The sequence below is a fragment of the Primulina huaijiensis genome, chromosome 18 (genome assembly GCF_012295235.1).
Source record: "Primulina huaijiensis isolate GDHJ02 chromosome 18, ASM1229523v2, whole genome shotgun sequence".
NCBI classification, from domain to species: domain Eukaryota; kingdom Viridiplantae; phylum Streptophyta; class Magnoliopsida; order Lamiales; family Gesneriaceae; genus Primulina; species Primulina huaijiensis.
Window position 1 is genome coordinate 5,262,350 of NC_133323.1, and position 23,482 is coordinate 5,285,831.

The 23,482-nt window shown below is 33.3% G+C and overlaps 3 protein-coding genes across 3 annotated transcripts; all 3 read right to left on the reverse strand.

Annotated features, from left to right (window-relative positions):
- Positions 1-3,017: 3,017 nt before the first annotated feature.
- LOC140964775 (EH domain-containing protein 1-like) lies at positions 3,018-7,559 on the reverse strand. Its single transcript, XM_073424706.1, has 16 exons — positions 7,236-7,559; positions 7,079-7,158; positions 6,680-6,748; positions 6,541-6,598; positions 6,361-6,416; positions 6,225-6,264; positions 6,080-6,144; positions 5,463-5,576; positions 5,202-5,304; positions 5,065-5,114; positions 4,681-4,809; positions 4,339-4,590; positions 4,145-4,224; positions 3,740-3,866; positions 3,449-3,592; positions 3,018-3,367 (listed from the first exon to the last, which is right to left on the reverse strand). The coding sequence occupies exons 1-16, from the start codon at positions 7,318-7,320 to the stop codon at positions 3,182-3,184; spliced, it is 1,638 nt and encodes a 545-aa protein (XP_073280807.1). The 5' UTR covers positions 7,321-7,559; the 3' UTR covers positions 3,018-3,181.
- Positions 7,560-7,887: 328 nt separating this feature from the next.
- Positions 7,888-10,159, reverse strand: LOC140963778 (uncharacterized). The gene is made up of 4 exons (XM_073423169.1): positions 9,537-10,159; positions 8,861-9,310; positions 8,446-8,755; positions 7,888-8,322 (listed from the first exon to the last, which is right to left on the reverse strand). The coding sequence occupies exons 1-4, from the start codon at positions 9,942-9,944 to the stop codon at positions 8,186-8,188; spliced, it is 1,305 nt and encodes a 434-aa protein (XP_073279270.1). The 5' UTR covers positions 9,945-10,159; the 3' UTR covers positions 7,888-8,185.
- A 4,895-nt stretch (positions 10,160-15,054) lies between these two features.
- Positions 15,055-16,413, reverse strand: LOC140964915 (ethylene-responsive transcription factor 3-like). Its single transcript, XM_073424902.1, has one exon. It carries the CDS (start codon positions 16,065-16,067, stop codon positions 15,396-15,398), a length of 672 nt encoding a protein of 223 aa, XP_073281003.1. The 5' UTR covers positions 16,068-16,413; the 3' UTR covers positions 15,055-15,395.
- Between the last annotated feature and the right edge of the window lie 7,069 nt (positions 16,414-23,482).

The following is a 23,482-nucleotide window of genomic DNA, read 5'->3' on the forward strand; positions in this document are numbered from 1 at the left end:
TTTCGGGTTCGGATTAGTGCCAGGTTGCACGAGTTTCGGGTTGGGTCACGGGTTGACCCGAAATTTTTTTTTTTAAAATATTACCTATATTTTTATATATTGTATGTTTGAACAAAATTTATTGTATATTTATATGATAAAATTTCATCATTTAATATTTATTTTGTATATTTTTTATTTTTTTAACAATTGTTTATTTGATTTAGTCAATATACTTTTAATTTTCTACAATTAAACTTTCAAATTTAAATCAAAAATTTTGTTATTATATGTTTAAATTAAAATATTATTTTTTTTTTCGAATTTTTTGCATTAATTTTTTTAAAAAAAATTCGGGTTAGGCGGGTTGAGTCGGGTTAGACGAGTTCGTGTTCGGGTTGGGGGTTTTCGGGTTGAAAAAAAAAATCACGGATTAACCCGACCCACCGACCCGATTGACACCCCTATCTTTATTCCTATTGGATTATATAATCTATTAATTTCGAGTTGAATATAAAAGTTGTATTTTTAAAAAAAAATTAAATAAATTCAGTTTTTTGAAGTGTTTTTATTTTAAAAAATAGAAGTTTTGATATTTAGATAAATATTGAAAAACTCTTTTGATTTTTATTTTTAAAAAGAAGCAAAACATAAACTCAAAAGCCAGAAATTCTAATTTCTAAAAATCTGTTACATTATTATTTTTTAAAAAAATAATCTTTTTAGAATTTGGTGTGTCTTTTTGACATCAAACTAAATTTACATATATAATCTTCATTGTATCATTTTATTGATTTTATTTTCCTGAAATTTTGAAATTATATTTTGAATAATTTATTATTTTAAAATTTCTTTATAGATATAAAAAAAATTATACAACAGAAACAAGTACTAGTTTTAAGTTATATAGCTTACCAACTAATGGTGGAGTGATGTATTTGTTGATTCTTTCATATGAAAGTTTCGATCTTTGAATCATATTCTATGCTTGAATTCAAAGAAAATAAAAATAAAAAAGCAATAAAGAAGAAGGAGAGACTTGCTTTTAAATTCCTAACAATATAGTTAAATATGTGTTCAGTATGTCAAACCTAGGGATGACAATTTCCACCGAACCCGTTGGAGGATCCGATACCCGACCCGAATAGAAGAGGGTATGGAGGGATTTTTAGACCCGATTAAATAATTGGATAATCGGGTGTGGGGATTTTCGGGTTCGGGTATGGAGGCGGATTTGATATAATCCGACCCAAATCCGACCCGAATACCCGTTTAAATTAATATATATAAATATATATATATATGTGTAAATATATATATTAATTATATTTATTTATATTAAAGATTCGTCAATCGATCCACTGATTTTCGGAGTTTTCAATACATATAATCATAAATTTGAAAATTAAAGAAAACGATGCTTTGTATATTAAAAGAGAAGAAAATATATAAAACTTCATTATATATATATATACTTATTATAAAGCGTGAATAATTTTTCTTATTGTTCATTTAAATAATTTTTTAAATATTCATAACTTAATTGAAACAATTTAAATTTGAAAAAATTCAATTGTATATGATAATTGGGTATTTGGGTAGGGTATGGGTATCCGATAATCCGATGGGTATGGGGATGAAGATGAAATTCAATACCCGATGGGTATGGAGATGGGTACGGGGATGAATTTAATAAATGGGTATGGGGATGGATATATGAAATCCGACTCATACCCTACCCATTGCCATCCCTAGTCAAACCTAAACTTTTTTTGCAATCTCTGATTCACACAAAAATGTCTATAACTATTTTGGCTCACATTTTTTTTCGGATAATATTCGGTACAAAACATTGAAAGAGTTTATACTAAAATATCATATAAATATCATATATATGATATTTCTATCAATACTTAATACACTTGTTTGTGTGCTCAGATATCATATATCAGTACCTACTCTGAAAGAGTTTAGAGTGAAATATCATATATTAGTACCACATATTTAATGTTTTGTATCAATTTTCATCCGAAAAAATGTTTCATTAATAACAATATTCGTTATACATGTTTCAGTGTTCAAAAATCATATATTAATGTCAGATATAAAATATTTAGTACACAAATATCATATATTAATAACATATTTTGAATATTTTATATCTAATTTTCATCTGGAAAAAACGTGTCACTAATATCAAAATTTGTTATACATATTTGAGTACTCAAAAATCATATATTAATGTCAGATTTAAAACATCTAGTTCCGAAAAATTATATATTTGTTCCAGATTTTTAATATTTTGTATCGAATTGCATCTGAAAAACACACGTGAGCCCCAAAAATGCAGAAACATTTTATTGGGTTCGTCAAGGAACGAAAAAAAAAAATCAGTCTCACATAGATTGAACACCCATTTAACTATTGGGATGAGGATTTATTGATCATGACATCGATTGTGACGTATTTTAAATGGCCCCATGTTAAATGTCACTTGAAATGAAATCAATCAATGGGTTTTTTCAGGAGATGTTTAATACAAGTAGTCTCGATCGAGACTTCGTCTTACACTTGAAATCTTAGTATCGAATTGATACAAGTTATTGGCATGAAATCAATTATTTAAATTGAATTGACAAGAGTCAAGAATTCTCCCGGCCGACGAAGTGCTTGCTACGGGCTGAACTCAATTGGCACTTGCAAATTCTGGATTCATCCCTGACTCTCGCATAACTTGGCTGCTCACCTCGTATTAAACTCCAGGTCTGACTTGCAAGTCAAAAATTTTCTTACCAGATTATGTTCTTTTGTCTCCAAAATAAGGTGATTTTAAATTGCATCTTTTGCTCTCTTTTTTTGTATTATTTTTAGTAAACAAGGAAAAAAACAAAACAGGATAAAAACCAATCTCTTAAATAACACCAATATATAAGATAAAGAATGTAAATAATTCGGAAATATTACAGCAACACAAATTTCAAAGACGTAGATGTGTTTTGCCAACTTCTGATGTTGCATTCATAATTTAAAAGAGCTGGTGGCGAAAAAAGTACAATATGTTAATTTCTGGACTTCTTCAACTTCCAAGTCGTCTCAAACCACAAAATTTGGTTCAACATAAAATACAGATGACAATGTACACACTGATAAGTATATACATATAACACTCCACCATTCATCGCACTGCAAAATAGTCGCTTCTCTAATCATAAGGGTTGCGGAAGTTCTTCAAAAGATCGGGGATATCATATCCAAGCATCTCGTCCACAGATTGTATCATTTTCGGTTTCAACTTCTCGAACTTGTCTAGACTATAGCCGCTCAAAACATCTCTAAAGTGTTCGACATTAGGGAAATCCCCGGGTGGGAGATGATGTTCCCTTTGGAGCTGAAATTTTTGACAGGAGGACAATAAGCCAATATTCGTGCTCCTTGAATTTAACATGCAGAGAGAGGAAAGAATATGAACCTTAGCAAATTCATCAGACAGATTATCAATGAGTCTCTGCTGTGTCTTGGCTTTGCCCATCATCGCAGGCATTTCTTTTCTCAGATGACTTATAATGTAAGCATGTATCTTAGCAGCCCTAGCGCGTTTTACAAATTCGTTTATCTGCACAAAATTTAAAATAAAAAACATCTGCATATCTTGAACCACGTATCCATACAGAATACAAAAAAATGGCACATAAAAAAAAAATTGACTTCAGAAGATGGCATAAAAAAAAAAATTGACTTCAGAAGATGGTATCAGACTCACACGTCGATCACAAGCCTTCTTTGGTATGTTTTTTAAGTCTGTGAGAAGGTCATCCTGTTCTTTTTCGAAAAGAACTTTGCCAATTGGACCAGCAGCAGACTCGTTTATAGGCTTGTCATTGAATGAACTAGAAAGACATGAAGACAATGAGCGACACAAAAATCAGGGATTGTAAAAATAAAAGCGACCCACCACATAGCCAATCCAAATTTTAAAATTTTAATTTTCCCTCTATGCAGAACTTCTACCTCCACCACAGAGCAAATGTTAGCCCCTTCTCTCCCAAATCCTTCACAGGCCGAGATATCACGTGCGAAAAAATGATTATTGGATTATACTACATAAGCCCAAATACATTTCAGGTATTATAAATCAGTACATAAATACAAAAGCAAGAGAACTCACCCAATATAAACGCGCATAACCTCAGGAGTATTCAGAACTTTCCCAAGGGACCACATCAAAGCTCCATATACCCGCATAAGCTGCAATTCGAAGGCAAGGAGAATCAAGTCATCGTGGAGTGCAAGTTATTTATTACATCACTTGAATGACGAATGAAAAATTGCTATCATAAAAAATTCTTCGCAAATTCATACTTGCTGAGTATCAACTTGGTCAGCCTTGTTCAAAACCACACGTATTTTGTCATCATGACCTCTTAAAGATCCAATGACTCTTTTAAATTCATCGCTTATATCAAGTTTGTGAGGATCGAACAAAAGCAGGATTAGATCGCACTTCGCAGCAAACCAAGATGTTACACCAGTAAAGTCGTAGCTTCTCTGAGTCCGTTGCTTTTCTCCTGATAAAACTCCTGGAGTGTCCACAAATGTAATGTGCTCCAGAAGCTTTTGACATTCAAACAAATCATTAAACAAAAGGCACAAACACTTTTCTCCTTTATTTGGAAAATTTTTGCACTAAAGTTTGTAACTCACAGGATGAGGCATTTGTGAACACTCAAACTTCGACAAAAATGCTGTTCCAAAAGTTGTCAGGCCGCTGAACGGCATATCAGCTTGAACAGCAACTGTGTTACCCGGAATACTTCTCTCATCAGGTCCGTTCTATATGTGAATAGTGGTGCTAATAAGCACTAAAACACCCAGGTTCTACTAAGCAACAATGTTCCAAACGAAGAACGATAATAACTATGAACTAAAATAACCATGCAAAGACAACAAAATTTGGAGCATCAAGTTAAGCTGGCAAATACAAACCAGTGAGCCAAGTGAATAATACATAATGAGTGAGTGCCAACTAATGTCAGATAGAACATATTAAACATATATCTGTGTAAAAAAGACAAAGTAAAAACTTACCATGACAACAACAAATCTGTCAGTTGTGGGCTCAGGCCCAATGTGAGCTCCTGTGAAAAGAAATAAAATAAATGAAAGCAATTTCGAGTAATTAAAAAAATTGAGATGAATTACATACCAGGGAGTTGTTAAATTACCTGGATAGCTAGTTCTAAGCAAATGTTTTATAAATGTTGTTTTCCCTGTCGAGTACTGGCCCAGAAGCATCACCATCGGTTTAGCATCAAAGTCACTATTTGTCTTCCAACATACAACACAACATCAGAAGAGTCAGTATCAGTCGATCGCAAATACCCTTTTGTCACGAGCTAAATAATCACCATCATCCAAAAGAAATTAACTGGATATTGAAGCCATTTCTTTTCACACAACTGGAAATGTAAGATGGCATATTTTACCAGTAAGGGAGAAACAAAATCATTAAACTGATAAGTGACTTCCAGGGGCTTCAGCTTCTGAACATAGAGCTTCTTCAAGCCATCAATTATTGAAGTGACAGCACTCAAAGATACCTAACACCACCATGAGGGAATCAAGCATAATCAACAACCAAAAGAAATATATTAATAATAGAAGAAATAAAACCTATATCTTGCTTGCTCAAAAAAAAGGAAAAGCATAAATCTTGCAATACCAAAATGTCAACTACTTTAGATTTTATACCACGACTCAATTATCTTTAACTCATAGCCCATAACTTGAATTAGTTTAGACTTTAGACATTTAAAGAAAATGCTGAGCATAAATAACAAGTATAAAGCTTGCGATATAAACACCTTATTCCCCCTTCCCATGCAATAGTCAAAAAAGCGAAACACGACATAGTAATAATAGGAGCTGTAATGTGGAAAAAAGCTCATCCAGATGCTTAATTATTGAAATATCAGGAAGGTAACAAGAATTGACAAACAAAAAGGATGGATTGCATAGAAGGATTAGAACATGATGAAAAATAATTTGCGGAGACTGACAAACTAAACAGAAGGTTTTGGGTACACACAAAATTTGGAGTTACCTTCTTTGCAGATTTTGAAGACGAAAACCAACTAGCTGATGGTGAAGACTGCACTGCAGGAATACCTGAATAGTTGCAAGCTTAGTCTCAAAAGTATAACTACCTAACTTCTCTTCAACAATTAATATATCAATCATCTTATTACCATTCTGTTCAGGTTCACTTTTACGAGGACGCTTCATTGCCTGCATAAAAAAAAAAAAGCATGTTCTCCAATCCTATATATATGCTACTGAAAGTTGAAACCACAAGTAAATAGAGAAAAATCGTTGCCAACTTACAGTGATGGCTTCATCCAGACCCACCATGGCTGGAGGATGCAAGTTATCAAAGTCAACTGCACGTTATTAGCTTGTTACAATCTCTTAAAAGGCATACACAACAAGAAATGTTATAGAACTTAAAGTCATTACCAAATCACCACTCAAAAAGGAAAAAGCATCTTATTTATTGGGGCTTGCCTTCAGCGTTTAAAATATCACTGGAGAGAGTATGCCCAGCTTGTGCCAACGAGACTAACTGCAAATTCAAAAATAAAGAGAGTGAACACCATTTGATTCACCACAATTGCCGAGTAACAGGCAAGAAAAAAATCAGAACCTGCATGGCTGTAACAAATTCTTTAAATCCAAGAAAGCCTTGCCTTTTTGAATCAGCAATCGCCCACACCTAATCATAAAAATCATAAAAGTAAATGAAACCAGTTCAATCCAATTCTCAAGAACAACAATTGGACAAATATTTGTATGTGATAAACCAATCATTCTAATTCGGGTGCGTCAAGTTCACAACGTTAGACTATCTTCCAGGAAAAAACCAATATTTTCTTAAGTTATCCTGAGAACACAATTTATTTCAAGGAAAAAAAAGGCAGAGTGAAATTTAGATGAGGGAAAAGCAGATTAATCTGTTGGCCCGTTATAATAATTGTAAAACAAGAATCAGAACATAATAATAATAGCAATAAAACAACAAAAAGGGAGGGAAATCGAACACAACCAGCTTAAGATCTTGACGAGACAAATTGGACATGGAAAAGAACTTGGTAGCATCGCCTCCCGTTAGACGCCCATCTCCATCTGATCACCACATAAAAATGTCTCTCATTTCATCCGAAATGAGCTGGAAATATCGAATTCAAAATCGAAACTGGTACCTGAATCAGCGAAAGAAAACCATTGTTGGTATATATTCTGGTGCTCCTTGGAACACCGTGTAATCGGAGCAGAATCGATCTCCATACTAGAATGCGAATCAATGCTCAAAACCCTCGAAAATGAGCGGCTCCGGGGTTCTCTTTCAAATCATATTTGCATCACTCCGGGGGCCAACGGAGCATGTACAAATCTTGCCCTTTTGTTTGGAAATTTACAACGCGGCAATTTTGCTGTCGCCGTCTACCAAAACGATGTCGTTTTCACTCGACGGTGTCTATTTTCATTGAAGTTGGAATATATTTTATTGATTACCTCACATCACACAAATGGTGAATCCCATTAAACATTGAAACGTGTCTTTTATTTTTATATGACAACAGAATCCGTATGTTGTAATCACTGTCTAAATCGGTGTATGTTGTATAAATCATCGGGCTAAATAATAATTTCTGAAACACGTCAGTCAAATAAATCATACAAGATGATTGTAAAAATGATTGGACTCTCGTCAATCACTCACATATTACATCAACTCAAACACACCATTAAATACAAACGTGTCTTTATTTTATGAGGATTAAAAGTATAAACTACAATTAGGAAATTCAGAAGGCAGAATGACGATCAAAAACTCAAGAAATACAAAGCAAAGAACTGAAAAAGCCATCCCTGATCCAACATCACGCATATTACATTCTTGATCACTCTTCAAATAAGTAAGATTACAGCAAATGAAAAGGGAAACACAATTTGAAAGAATAAAAAAAACCAATCTCCCCCTGAATCAATTTCAATCTTTTACTCTATCATTCATTTACCTATGTTATTTCTGTATTGTACAATGACATGCCTTCCCCTCTGGGATCACAACCAGGCAGTAGATTTCACGAACAAATTGAACAAACTGATCGTCAACCAATCTCTGAGTTAAAGTTCAACGCACAGTCTTTCAAGAAATGCCGACGGTTTTTCCAAGCAGCCAGAGTACCAAGGATAACTCTATCCCAAATATGGTGTGAAGCGAAGTTCTATCCAACATGAACCCGTATACTGTAATTCCAGCTCCATTGTTCTCGAAGTATGTTACTATGTGGGAAAAATCAATTGTTATCTTCATGTCACATTTTCAGTGCCATATTTATATCAAAACTAGAAAGCATTTTTGAGTAAAGAAGACGCAAGAACGGATCCAAGGATGGCAAGACTTACCAAGAGCTTGTCTTTTCTGGAACGAGATTGTGCTGTACGCATATGATGGAATGAATTTAGTGTTGTCCAGTTCATCTTCTTCATCACCGACGTCATCAAAATCAGACGATCCTTCAGAACTTGCTGTGAATATTTGTTCATCAGCATCCCGAGCAACTGGAGTCTCGTTTTCAGCGGTCTCAAATGAGTCAATGGTAGCACACACATGCCACTTTGATGCAAGGCACGTCACGGATTGTGCCTTATGGGTAATTCTGGTTGCACTTCGTAATAAAATCATGAGCCCCGCTAGAAGGCTAACCGAGCAAAGCTGTGCACAAATGCAAAAGTTCAATAAAAGCCATATATTGAAGGAAAAACATTAGATGATTCAAGCTTTATACTCAAAAATAGTTGAACAGATGGGGATTCATACCGCTAGTTCTCCAGATTTGAAAATGTTGACGGCTGCACCAGGCCGCAAAGTAATGAGAAGAGAGGCGAATTGACTAGCGGTGATAAATATCAATGCCCACAGTATGAACACCCGGTACCGATGGCTTATAATCCGTAAATATCTTCTAATTCTAAGGTGTTCTCTCAGAACTGATTCAACATCCGAATCGGACTGAAAGACCTCAGCAAAATCTTGGAGACGGAGAATTTGCAGGTAGCAGATCAAACGGAAGAGAATACAGATGAGGAAAAACACTACAGTTCGGTAAAACCATGAGCACAATTCAAGGATACATGCAACAGTGTTGCTCACAATGACATGGCCCAAGAATGGAATACGTGTTCCACCTGAACTGAACCACCATATCTTATATACGCTCTCGGCAGCAAAACAGGGAAGCACAAAGAAAAATAAGAGCTTCAATGATCTCTGCACATGAAGAGATGATTGTACGAAATTAGGAAACAAATGCTTTGAGATCCAAGGAACATAGTTCATGCAAAATCTTTGTTATGATAACTTAACGATAAAATGAATCACCACGGGTAATCCAGTCAAACATTAAAGACAATAAATATGAATCGCGATCTCTTCTCCCTAACATACAAAAAACCACAAATAATGAAGAATCTGGGAAATGATTCGACCGACTTACATTAAACTGTTGGGTATAACCTCGCCTAACCGTCTCGCTCTCATCACATAGCTTATCGAAGAACAGAAATCTCCTGAGCCCATACTTGCTCACGAACCTCGTCAAACAAAGGTACGAGAGGGAAGCGACGCCACTGAGGGATAGCTGTGCCACGGCGTCATACGGCCTGCTGTGGCGGCTGTCGCAATCGCTGCAGGCAAGGACGAAATGCGAGAGGACGGGAACCAGGATGGCGAACACCAAGAAGACGAGCCACGAGAGGCACGCTGTCCACGGGTTGGAATGGTCGACGCACAGCCATCTCAGCCAGGTCCTGAATCCGTGCAGCTCGTCCTGCGCGTGCGACGTGCAACGCACGAAAGCCCTGTTCTTGTTACCATCGATCAATGCCGCTCTTCCATCCTCCATTTTATTCGACCCCTTTTTGTTCGGCGTTTCTCGGGTGTGATCGAAATCTGTTTCTTGGTTCGATTGAAGGGCTATAATCTATATGGGAAAGTCAGACAAACTCCTACGAAATCCAAGATTCCTGTGATGGATTCGAACTGGGAGTGCTTGCTTGGGTTAGTTGGCGAGAAGCCAATAGGAGAGTGTCAAGTGTGGGGATGGATGTCAATTGAATCCTATTCCTTGCTTATTAATACGAGCGCTGCCTGCTTTATAGGGAATTTTCTTCACTTTTCATATATATTTAATTTCATATTTTTTACTTAGATTGTATTTAACCAAAAAAATAAAACATAAAAACTCTTGACGATATCACATATAAATTTTGTGAAACGAATTTTCAACCAACTCAATTTATGGAAAGATTATTTTTAGGTTAAAAATATTACTTTTCACTTAAAGAAAAAACCAGATTGACTCGGCTAAGAAAATAGATATCGTATCACAAGATACCTACTCAAAATAAAAAAATAGGCTAAATGGGATTCAATTAATATCCATCCCCACAATTGATACTCAAAATAAAGATAGATCTGGTTATAAACCATAACTACATCCATCCAATCAGTTTGAAAATTGACTCAAATCATTTAATTTGAAGTTTCTATTGATTTCCAAATTTTGGGATGTGCAAGGCCTACATCTCGACGATTAATTAATCGTGATTGATCTTTTGGATTTGCTAGGTGTTAGTAAGATAAAAGTTTTTTTTTGTTATTGTTATTGTATACATATATTTGAGATTTTTAAAGTATTCGAATATGATCTTTCGTTCAATTGTCGTGACATCGATCTATCTTTTGCATCCATCATTTTACAAGACAAGTCTATAATATATGGTTTTCTGAATTTGATTTATCTGATTATTATGTTAATAAAAAGTTTATTCCCACGTAAAAAATAATAATAATTGTGAGTTCCATTTATGAGTTGAATGGGCACAATATGGGACATGTCACTAGTTAGGATTGACTAAATATTGTCCCAAAACATATCATTTTCCGTGCATAATTTAAGGGAAAGTACCAAGGAAATTGATCGTTTGTCACTTTTTAAAAAGGTTTCCATAAGATTGAAATGCATAATTTAAGGGAGCCATACCTTTACTACTAATATATAATTAATAAGTATCCCCACCCAATATATCAAAAAAAAAAAATAATAAGTACTTCAACATGTATATTAAATATTGTTATTATTGATATAATTTTTTCTGAATGAAATTTGGTACAAAACATTGAAAGTATGATACTAATATATTACAGTTGAATACTGACTATTTCAAATATGATATTAATATAACATTTTTGTGTACTTAAATATGTATAGCAAATGCTTATATTAATAAATATATTCTAATTTTTACTCAAAATATTATCTTTTCTATCAGTTATAAAACAATCGATACTCAAATATTATATATCAGCATTATATTATCAATTTTTTGTATACCGGTTTTCATATGTGAAATACATGTTTTCAAAATATGGATGCAAATTTAAGTTTTTTTTTAATTAAAGTAAATTCACCCTCAAACCAAACTACGATAATTTGCATTTATTAATTATTTTAATTTTATCATCATCATCATCATCATCATCATCATCATCATCATCATCATCATTATTATTATTATTATTATTAAAAAGACATTTAAAACTAGTATCATGAATCAGTAAACAGGACAACAACATTACCCCGCCGAGCCGAGCATGTGAAATTAGCACTTTAAGGAGGAGTTTTAGGAGTTCACGCTATTACATACATTAAACTAACTTTCATACCATGTTCGATTATTGAATAGATTATTCGCAATAAAGAATTTATATGTTATTATATATTATATTCGTCACCATTGTTGTTTTGCAAATGAATGATAGTTTTCTACAATTGGCTTGTGAATAAGATACTTTCCAGGTAATGAACAAAGCTAACAAATCTGATCAAGTGTAAATGAAAAACGAATCGATGCGACTAGAAAGGTATGAATTAGATATATTGGATTTTGAATTCGATTCAAAACTAGAATAATTTAAAAATTTAACTTGAAATTCGATTTAAAATATTCAAACATATTTGTAAAGTGTTCAAATCCTCGAGATCGATTTGAATTCGATAATTGTTAATATAAAAGAAAATCATAGAACAATTTTTAAATCTATCTAAACATAAAGTTAAGAAAAATAGTAAGTCTCTTGTGAGATGAGACGGGTCAATCCTACTGATATTCACAATAAAAAGTAATACTCTTATAATAAAAAGTAATATTTTTTCATGGATTATCCAAATAAGATATTCGACCCACGAAATTGATCTGTGACATCATCTAATAAGAATTTTTGTGTTTTGGAAAAAATTTATTTGAAATGTAAAAAGTGGGAAGAGGTGTCGCAACGTGTGGTGTTTGGCGGCTCGGATCAATAAAAGCAAACAGCCAAACAGATGTAATCACATGAATGAGTAAGATAAAGTATTCAATCGGTCAACACATTTGGTATATTTCTTGTGAGTATACCAAATCAATTTTATTTTTATTTAATTTTATTTTTTGAGAAATTTATTATATTTGTTAATTAAACATTCTAGTAACGTAGCTGTTAACATGGTGCCAAGTGTGTATCCATATATAGAAATAATAATATTGTGGCGACACGTTAACAATTATTTAATTAATTAATTAATCAATCAATAGTTGTAAGATGGTTTTTGTAGTCTAGAAATTATATTTAAAAAAAAAAACAAGAGTAGATAATAACCAAACTCGAAATCAAGTAGCGATTATTCAGACGTCAATGGAACTCGACTTCAAGGGGAGTTTGAACAAAATATAAATTTTAATATAATCCCAAAAAAATAAATATTACAAAATAAATTAAATGGATGTACAATCTATCAATTAAGAAGAAATATTTTAATATTTTGATTTTTTTTTTCAAATATAGTTTATGTTTCTTTGCCATCTAAATGATAATTTGATTGCATTAGAAATTTTATGAATGGTACATATTATCTATACTTTTATACTTATTATATATTATATTACTAAAGTTAGGTAGGATAGAGAAAAAATATAGTCATGATCTGTTTTTATAAAAAAAAAAAATGCTAAAGTTATAACAAATATATCTTATAACGATCGTAAGATTTTGTAATGAATTTATCATGAATTTTTCTGTCGTAAGAATTGTTGTAAAAAATAGCACGTTTAGTATTAAGCATATTTTGAGTTCGACTCCGTTCTATGAGTTTTTCCATTGTACAATTACATTTAGTCAAATTGCAAAATTAAAATGATCGGGTCGGCAATTAAACATTTAGCATCAAAATCTGTTTGTTATTCAGACAATGCATAGAAATAAATTTTTTTTAACAAACATAAAAACATCACTGCGTTAGTATCTACAATTTATTTAATTTTAAATTAATAATATATGTTTACATGTTATGAAAAGAAAAGGAAAACAAGAACAGACTTCGGATCTTAATTTATCGCCTTTTTGAACAATTTACATCACTTGTTTAATGGGCCTAAGGCCGAGCAATTCTTCATCTGCAAAAGATACGTTGTTTGAGCCCATAACGGAAGAAAAATTTGATGTTTTTTAAACAAATGGTTCTCTAAAACGGATTGTCCGTTCCATAATTATCATGAAAAATAACAAAATTTATGTTATTTTCATAATTATCATTAAAAATAATATTTTTAACATAAAAACGATATTTTTTCATTAATAATTATATAAACATAAAAAAACCATAAAATATTATGTAATTTTTGGAATTTCTGGACATCTAATCTCCAACCCGGATCTATCTATACCACGTGAAATAGTGCAGAAATTTCCATATTCGCGACCTTATTCAGCAGCTTCGCAAACAAATAGGATCAAAATAAGCAACACCAACAATTACCGGATACGATAAACAAACATGTATGGAAAGAGAATAAGTCTCTTGTGAGACCGTCTAACGAATTTTTATCTGTGAAACGGGTCAACCCTATCGATATTCACAATAAAAAGTAATACTCTTAACATAAAAAGTAATATTTTTTCATGGATGACCCAAATAAGAGATCCGTCTCACAAAATAAACCAGTGAGATCGTCTCATAAAAATTTTTTTCATGGAAAGAAAAGATATTCTTTTTTCAGAAAGAGAGAAATTCAAAGCTAAATGCATCCACTCCACGATTATCATCTACATTCCTCTATCACATCCTACTTCGAGCCCCATCAGGTGCATGTATGTATGTATACCCTCGCTCATCATTTACATTCATCAATCACATTCTAAAACCAAGCACCATTAGGGGTATGCATGCATGTATACATATACGTGCGGGTATGTGTGCGCGTGTTTGTATTTCTATCATTAGTATACAAGTAGCAAAAATAACAAAGAAAACAATAGAACTAGACAATGAAGTGACTATCTTCATGCAATGAAAATGTGTGCACAAAAATTAGAAACACCTATAGATTTAAAAAACTAAAATGACTTTGACACTCGATTGACTATCAAGTTACAAAAACTCAAACACGCTCACTGCAGTACATGATATAAACTCAATTTCTCACAGTTTCATGGCGAATCTATCTAAGTTTTGATGACTTACCATTGGCACTACCTTAACATAGTGATGTAAATCATCACCGGACACGAAGAATGCGCTCATGTGGTTGTTCAAATAAAGAATGTCGTGGTACCGACATAATGAGGAATAACTGCGGGAGATTAGAATCTTAAAACTCAAAATATTGTCCTTTAAAACCTTAAAATGGCATCTTGATGAATAAAAGCAACCCTTAAACATGAAACCAAAGCAACGCCAATCCATCAAGGGCGTAAATGAGGCAAATCGGCGAGCAAATAATTTGAACCAGCAGAATAAGGGGTTTAAAGCACACAACTTGATCAACTTGGCAGAATTCACAATTCATATCATCGTAGTTACTCAATAGAGTCGGCTTCGATAAAGTTTCTATATTTACATCAAGATATGGGCAATTAAGCAAATCAATTCACAAACCAAGCAATTCAGAACCTGAAACAATAAACAAGAGAACAGATCAGGGTATGGTCAGAACATCATACAAATATTACATATTGAAACAAGATTAAAAGGTCTGAAACAATACAGAACATACTCAGGATATCCATGACAATATCTGCTATTATCAATGACATTGAAGTTTATAAATATGAAACACGTGAATCCTCTTCAGACAACAGACATTCTCAAGATATGTATTAGTTTTTAGCCCACAACAGTCTTCAGCCTTGTCTATGAGCACTCTCCTCCCCTTTTTCTCATTGTGTTTTTCAGCAAATAAATATAAAAGAAGAAACAAACTGAGTAATTTTAACCAAATGGGTACTTTTTTCCCAATCATCATCTTCTGAGACCCTCTTAGAGCCGGAGGGCGGTGTAAGTGAGCTCGTCCGTGTCAGTGGCGGAGTCCAGCGGAGGAGGCATGTTAAGATCAAAAGGAAGGGGCTTTTTACAAGAGGAGGAAGCGATGTCACAATCAGCATCATCAACCACGGAGGAGGAGGAATCACAGTCGCTGTGACAATCATCGGGAACAGCTGGCGGAAACCGAGGTTGCCTCCTATGCTGCTGTATGAGCTGCGGCGGCTGTAGTTGTCGAGGCCCACTAAAAGATTCCACGGTGCTGCTCATGCTGCTGGACATTGGCCTCTGCTGGGCCATTATCTGGTGGTCCTGGAGATAAAACCGAGAATCCATAAACGGATCGTTGGGGTTACTGCTCATCCGATGATGAGTCGAGTTTTTAGTATTGAAAACCGGGAACAAAGCGCCGTCGGGAGGCGAGGGAAAGTTAGTCTTGGCTTTGGGCCCCCGAAGAGAGCGGGCGGCGGCGTCGTACGCTCGAGCTGCGTCCTCAGCCGAGTCAAAGGTGCCGAGCCAAACCCGGGTCTTCTTCCAAGGGTCTCTGATCTCCGCAGCAAATCTCCCCCACGGTCTCTTTCTGACACCCCGGAATCTGATCTCTGTAGATCCTCCAGATCCGTCACCTTGAACCGCCGCCTGCCTCGCCGCAACTCTCCCCCGCCGCATGGCCCAAATCCAAGATGAACCAGAAGAATTGAAGAAACAAAAATAAAACTTCAACACAACATATATACACACCAGAAAGAAGACGAACACCACCAACGCAAAGAGAAAAATGAATTAGATTTCGCTTATCTGATTCATATCAAGATTTCTCTCACCAATGAATTCTATATTTGTGGGTTAAAAGAAAAAGAAGACAGGGAACTATTTTTTTTTAATAAAATAAAATATATCATTAGTTTTTGGGTGGGCACCAGCAATTGCTTTATCGATTTCCTTACACGAACCAACTACGTTCTTGAATTCATAGATTTGGCCTTTCCCTTCCCTCCTTCCCCTTTCCTTCCCTCATATTTGGCATTTTTTTCTTATTATTATTATATGAAAATCGCTGTCGCTATACGTTTAATAAACTCTCGAAATAACGTAATAACTTGTAAATCATACTACTTACGAAACCACAGTCGTTGCCATTTCGTGTGATCTTAATATCATCTCGAACTAACAAAATAAATTGTAAATTATGTTATTCAGATAAACTGGACAGAAGCACAGAATCACTGGCTTCATATTTTGTCTTCCTTCAATCAATGAGGAGGTGGCGGGCAGAAAAATTTTGGTCAAATTCAGAATGACAAAGTCCTTTTCAGTAATCAATTTATATATTTTTATTTATTTCATTCGTGAAATGGGGGCAATACAATGGTGGCGCGGTAGAAAGATTAGGGTTTATCCATTTTTACAGATGACAGAGTTAATGTAGTTGTTCCAATTACTAGGTCGGTTCATATACTTCAATGCTAGGATTTTGTATGTATTATATTAGGTGTCCTCCCTCCTATCCAAATTTATTGAATTTCATTTTGTTCAAGTCGAATTTTCTTATTCGATGTACACAAATTAAGAAACTTACGTATTTGAATGTTCAATATATATCTGATCGTGACGTTTATATTTTATATGCTAAAATTCAAATAAAAATACAAAAAAAAAAGGTCCATTTCATGTGTTTGTTTATACATAATCAAGAAGATGTACCAGTTGGTAGAGTATGTGAATGCTTGTTTAACGACTACGAGTTTTACCGTCGCACATCCTTAAGTCATAGACATTGTCTTAATTTAATTTAATGATAATTTGTATATCCAAAAGGTGGGAGGCATAGATAATGTCTCGTAATCCATTATTGAGATATTGTTTGATATATATTAATGCATTTACTTGGTGACATATATTAATTGCTTGATTTTGGGAAAGTAATTGAATTTGTCTACGGGTATTATACTTCGTTCGACATATTTTGACCAACTACTCATTGCAAGATTTTTTCTTTAAAAAAATATATATTTGAATTGTTATACAATTAAACATTTTAAATAACTTCATATTAAATTTTCAATGTACGTAAATCTGGGTAAGTGATCTCTTAAAAAATTATCGTATTACATTGTGTCAAGTTGATGACATTTTTGTTTGATTTAGTTGGCTGCATGATCCATGAAATAATAGAGATATCATATTTTAATGAGTAAGACTGGCTTCTAGTGGAGACATCATCAATTGAGGATAAAAATAGTCTCTGTAAGGAAATATGAGATAGCATCGGTAACAAGGTATCTCTCAGAAACTCATGAGTCTAGCCACTCGATCCATTGGTATCCAAATAGATGTAACCTTCATATTCATTTGTCGCTTAGTACAGAGCTCTATACCGTCACAATATAATGTAAGCTCTTGATCCTAAAAATAGCTTGATATAATTGAGTACATTAAAGTATTTTGTAAATCATTTTTTTTTTCCAACAAAAATAACTGATAAAATCGTATGTATAATCTCAATATAAAAAAAACTAGTGTCGTTTGACATGCGAGATGTATATACATATTTAATAAATAAAGGTTCTTAAAAAGAATGAAGTTTTTAATTTTCGATGTGGCACATCATAAACCTGTCGCATATGCCCTATTTTTGGAGAATCAGATTAATATCCCAAAACAATAACGCAAGAGAGTATATATCTTATTAGAAATTTGTGAGATACATCGGTTTTATCTATACATTGATTGAAAATAATATTTTTGATATAAAAAATAATATTTTTTAATTTATCGAATCGGGTAGGAGACTTGTATAATAAAATAACCTATAAATTTGTCACATGAGAGTTTTTGTGATAAAAAAACGTGGATAGTATACTATCAACATGCTTTTTAAAATATCATAATATTTTATGCTAAAAAAATATCATGATACTTTTTCTCACACGCCTAATAGCGATTTAGCCCCAGAATTCCGCGTGAAAAGAATATTTGATTTCATTCGTTTTCGTCGCAATTATTACTATATTGGTCTGCGGTATGGAACGATTAATAATTTTCCATAGAAAAGGGGAAAGGACTTTATTTCATTGCTACTTGTATCAACGCGTTCAGATGTTGATTTTTTTTTTTTTACATGCTTTTGGCCATTATTTTTTATGTAAGCAAAACATCATATATATTTCTTATTTTAGGTCTACTGTGAGATATTTGCAATTATCTTTTAGTAAGACGAGTCAATCTGTAAGGTCCAAAATTAAGACGACGTAATCCAACTGCATGCAAATCTAGGAAATATGAAAAAAATGAGTAATTAATTATTTTAATTACCTAATTAATTATGTGACTTACATACTTATATGTTAATTATAATTTTATTATCATCATGCATAAAACTGTATTTTTAAAGGATTATTCAAGTGACGATCGAGGAACGGAGACCGAAGGTTGAAAACGTAAAATGTTTTTATTAAATAATTGTTTTTAATTATTTAAAAATATGAGTGTTGCTTTTTAGTATTTTTGAAAATAAAGGGTTTTAAGGTGATTTTATACGTCGGGACGTAAATTTTATCGGTGTTGGATTTTCAACAAAAAAAATACGATCTTTTTGACAACCCGGCTAATAAATTCACAAATTTATTTAAACTAAAACCTTGTTGATATTTTATTAAATACTAATTAAAAATTAATGTGCTTAATTTAGAGGCTTAATAGGCCTAAAAGCCTTGAGGTTGATTAATTGATATATAAAGTGTTATTTTAATTAAAACCTACACTTTTGCAATCAAATAATCGGCCACCCACTTTCAAATTCTGAAAATACTCTCTCAATTCACACCATACAACACACACGTACATCATATTTATTGAAGAAATTTTCGAGAAATTGCCAAGGAAGATTTAAACCAAGGTTTTTTGATCCGTTCTTCGACGTCGTCAACGAATAATTGTGCGTTAATTACGCAAAAGAAAGCCTATTCCTTTCTTCAAACCATCAACACATCATATTATCTGTTTATGCATGAAAAGTTTACAAAAACATGACACACTTTCTGAATTTTCGATTGATGCATGTATCATGAACTTTTCGAGTATGAATTTCAATCCAAATTGTGTTGTTTTGTGCATAAAGGGGCTGCCATGTCTAGGATATGTTAAGGTATAGTTTTATATGAGTTTTAGACACCTAAAACACCACCCAAATCATAACATACGAATCTGCATGCAATTTGTGTCAAGTTACTGTCTTGGAACCAAAAGGGTTCGGTCCTTGGGTTGCAGGGGCTAGGGCCCGGTTGGTTCCAGGGGTTGGCTAAGGTCACTAGGGAGTCTAGGGAAGGGTCCTAGCCAAGCTAGGGCTCGAACAAAGGGGCTGGGAGGAGTCCTTGACAGCAAGGACTCCTACCCGAGAAAGCCGAGAGGGGCGCGCAGGGGTCTTGCTTCGTGCGGGCTTTGGGGCGCGGTCCAGGGGGCCAGGGCTGGGTTGAGTCGAGTCCGTAGGGTCCTTAGAAGATGCACATCACGTTGGTTCAAGGGTTGGGGGCGTTGGTAGAGTCCTAGGAGCTTGAACAAGAGTGCTTGTCCAACAAGGAACTCTCGGCCAGATTAGGGGCAACTTGGGAGGGTTCGGTTTTGTGGTTGGGCTGGGGTTCTTAGTGGTTTAAGGGTCCAGTAGGCTAATTTAGGATGTTGGTCAAGTTTTGGTTCAACATGGTTCGGGGGTAACTTGTGAAAATCGAAAGTTGGCTCGGGGTCGAAATTCATGTGTCAATTAGGGTTTTTAAAATAAGAAAAATTGGAAAACGGCTCACGGGGGTCGAGTCATGGGCCATAAGGGGTACAATAATATAAAAAGACTAAATTTAGAATTTAGGAATTTTATATTGAAGTTTGGGATTTTTCGGAATTAAAACGCCTTCGAAACCTCTAATTACGAATTAATTAAAAAGTCTAGTTTTTAAGCTAAATAAAATTATGAGAATTTTAATTTAAGCTTAAATAATTATTTGGGACATGTTAGAGTCAAAGAAATCAAGAAAAAGTCAAAAACGTAAAATGACACGTCCAGGGGTAAAACAGTCTTTTTACACCGTAAAATTAGTAAATGTCATGGCAGTGTTCTAAATGCTATTTTACATGATAAAATAATTATTTTCAATGATTATGAATGGTTATGGATTTTTATATGTTAAATCATGATTTTTAAATGTTCATTTATTTTTATGGTTAAATTAATTGGACATCTAAAATATATGTTGCATGCTTGGTTTCAAAAATAAAAACGATACGTATATGAATGATTTTTTATTAAATGATGATGACATGTTGAAGGATGTGAAGGGATTGTGACTAACACGATGATATGTTGGAGATATCGTGAGGGTTATGGTCCCAGTGGGAGCCCGACGATCGTATTTCCTTGGATACGGATATGTATATGTATATGATGATATGTTAATACGTAAGGCCAAGGCCTAGTTGACCGGTGAGAGTGTCGCTGGTGTCCCCGCCGCCCAGTACTGTGGTTACATGTAGATGGATCCATCGCCCAACACGTATATGAAAGTCACAATCAACGATCTGAATTCAACAAAACACGTATATGAACATGAACATGAATATGTATATGCTTATGATGATACGAAAATGTATATGATCTTACACGTTTATGAAAATGTTTATGTTAAAGTTTATGCTTTATGATGAAAACGATATTTTAAGTACAAGTAATTTTCACTGTTGTATGTGACGTGTATTACGTATTACTCGTTATCAAGGATATGTGTGTAGAGTCTTTAGACTCACTAGGTGTGTTGATGCAGGTGATATTAATGAATATGATGTTGGAGGCCTTGAGGGGTGATCTTGCTGGACTGTCGGTGCACATAACCCGAGGACCAGCGCTTCTATTTCCGCATTTAAGTTTTGATTTTAAGTTAAAGATTTTTACGACATTTTTCTTATGCTTTTGAGAGATTTTTGCGAGGTTTAGTATGTGCTACACATTTCAACATTTATTGCTTTTTAGGTTGGTAAAACGTTTGACGACTTTATGCTTTAAAATATTTTCCTTTGGATTTTTCAAGTACTAGTTGGATGTTTTATTTTAGAAATGGAGCAAAGGTATTTTTGGTATATGTATATGGAAAGGTCGAAAATTTGAGGGTTAAAAAAAAATTTCTAGTACTTTTTAAGAAAACGAATAAGCAGACGTTTCACAACCATACACATATTTACAATAAAAATTAATACTTTTGAGTGAATGAATAAAATAGAAGATTCATATCACAAAATTGATTCATGATACCGTATCATAAGAGTTTTTGTGTTAATGAATTATTTTACCAATCCACAAAAATATCTTCTTATGTAAGTATAGCAAATCCTCAACTAAAGAGAAAATATTTTGTAAAAATAATGATTATATGAGAAAAGATGATCATCTTTCTTTTTTTAATGTTTATTATCAATGTAAACATTCAATTCATCATATTCAAGCTTCTTTTTTACAAACATATTTAAGAAAAATATTAATTCATTAATCGACCAATCTCTTCATGTCTATTGATATTAACAATTCAAGCAATAATTTGATATGTAATATTTTTTTAAAAAATAACTTTAAATTAATATATATGTAAAAAAAACTATTGCAAAATATTCATTTTAAAAAAGGAAAAATATCTTATAGGGAAGAAATAAGTAAGCTATTGTCACTAGTCAAACTACAATGCAAATTATATATAAACGATTAAATATAAAGCAATTTTTTAAAAAAAATTTAATTAAACAAATATAACAAAAGAAAGCACCCAAAAAAAGAGAGAATATGCCACTTGAAAATTCGACACCGCCTGTTCGCTGGCCTAGAACCTGACCGACCCGACCCCGAATTAAATCAAAATATTTCAAAAAAGACATATTCAATTATTATTACAAAAAAAAAAATTTGTGAGACGATCTCGCAAATCAATTTATGAGACGAATCTCGCAAATGAATTTTAGAGAGCTATTTCTATATCTTGAAAATTTGTATATTATTTTATTTAAAAATGAAGCGATCCAGAGATATAAGCGATTTCGAGTTCGACAACAATAAATTGAATGAAATAAAAGAGTTCAAGCTTGAACACGAGCTCGGGTTAAAGTATATGGTTAGCTTCAAATATTCGGTCAAATATTTAAAAAGGGTGAGTTGGTATGACTAAAAATATAATTTTCTATTTCGGCGTTCAATAAAATTTAATATATTAACCTTCATTTAACTAGATTTTGTATATTTATAAATTTGGTAGTTTGATATACTACACACTCACAGTAAATAATTATGCGAGCACTTGTTTGATGTAATGAAAAACATCAAAATTGTACATCCAATAAGTGAATGTCACCTCATCGCGGTGTTCATATAAGTGTGCACAATGGGTGTGCGACATATCAAAACTCTTAAATTTGGTGATGATTTGATATTTCTTAAGAACATAAACATAGCAGTTTTGAAATCACTTATAAAGACGTATGAGAGAATGGGCATTCGAGATGGGACTCAAACTCTACAAAGAATTCAAGGCTGACAGATCAAGTTCTTCAGATAGTGTTGGATTAATTTGAATTTTGGAATTAAGACGATCTGTACTAGATTTTGTGGGAAGTGATTTATTAAGCTGCAAATATGGAAGTACCCGACGATTTAAAAGCGATTAATTTTTTAAAAGCACGTGTGTTACTCGTGAACAAAACGACTCATTGGAGAAATTTCGAGTAGATTCCAAGACGAATGGTGCTAGCCAAAACAACATCTGCCGATTCGATCGAAGTTGTTCCTCATTATACCGGGGGCGTCAATAAATGAGTATTTGTACAAAGTCCATGCACGATGTGCAACACAATGAACTAATTAATTAGGTTGGTTTTATTTTTGGGGAGTAGAGCAGTTGTTTGGAACTCTTGCGTCCAGAATCTTTAATTTGTTCTTTGTTTTTGTTTTTACAATTATTAAAATAATATGTTACAATCACGTGCATAAATAAAAAAGAAGCCTTATTTTTAAATTTTTGGTTAAAATTTAGAGTAAGTTTTATGTGAGACGGTCTCAC

Coding starts and splice junctions, on each gene's coding strand:
- LOC140964775 (XM_073424706.1), bottom strand. CDS start 7,320: ATGGAGATCGATTCTGCTCCGATTACACGGTGTTCCAAGGAGCACCAG. Junction 5,577..6,079: donor CTTCAAAATCTGCAAAGAAG/GTAACTCCAAAT, acceptor TGGTGGTGTTAG/GTATCTTTGAGTGCTGTCAC. Junction 4,591..4,680: donor GTTCACAAATGCCTCATCCT/GTGAGTTACAAA, acceptor GAATGTCAAAAG/CTTCTGGAGCACATTACATT.
- LOC140963778 (XM_073423169.1), bottom strand. CDS start 9,944: ATGGAGGATGGAAGAGCGGCATTGATCGATGGTAACAAGAACAGGGCT. Junction 9,311..9,536: donor GTTATACCCAACAGTTTAAT/GTAAGTCGGTCG, acceptor CTTCATGTGCAG/AGATCATTGAAGCTCTTATT. Junction 8,323..8,445: donor CCAGAAAAGACAAGCTCTTG/GTAAGTCTTGCC, acceptor TTTCCCACATAG/TAACATACTTCGAGAACAAT.
- LOC140964915 (XM_073424902.1), bottom strand. CDS start 16,067: ATGCGGCGGGGGAGAGTTGCGGCGAGGCAGGCGGCGGTTCAAGGTGAC.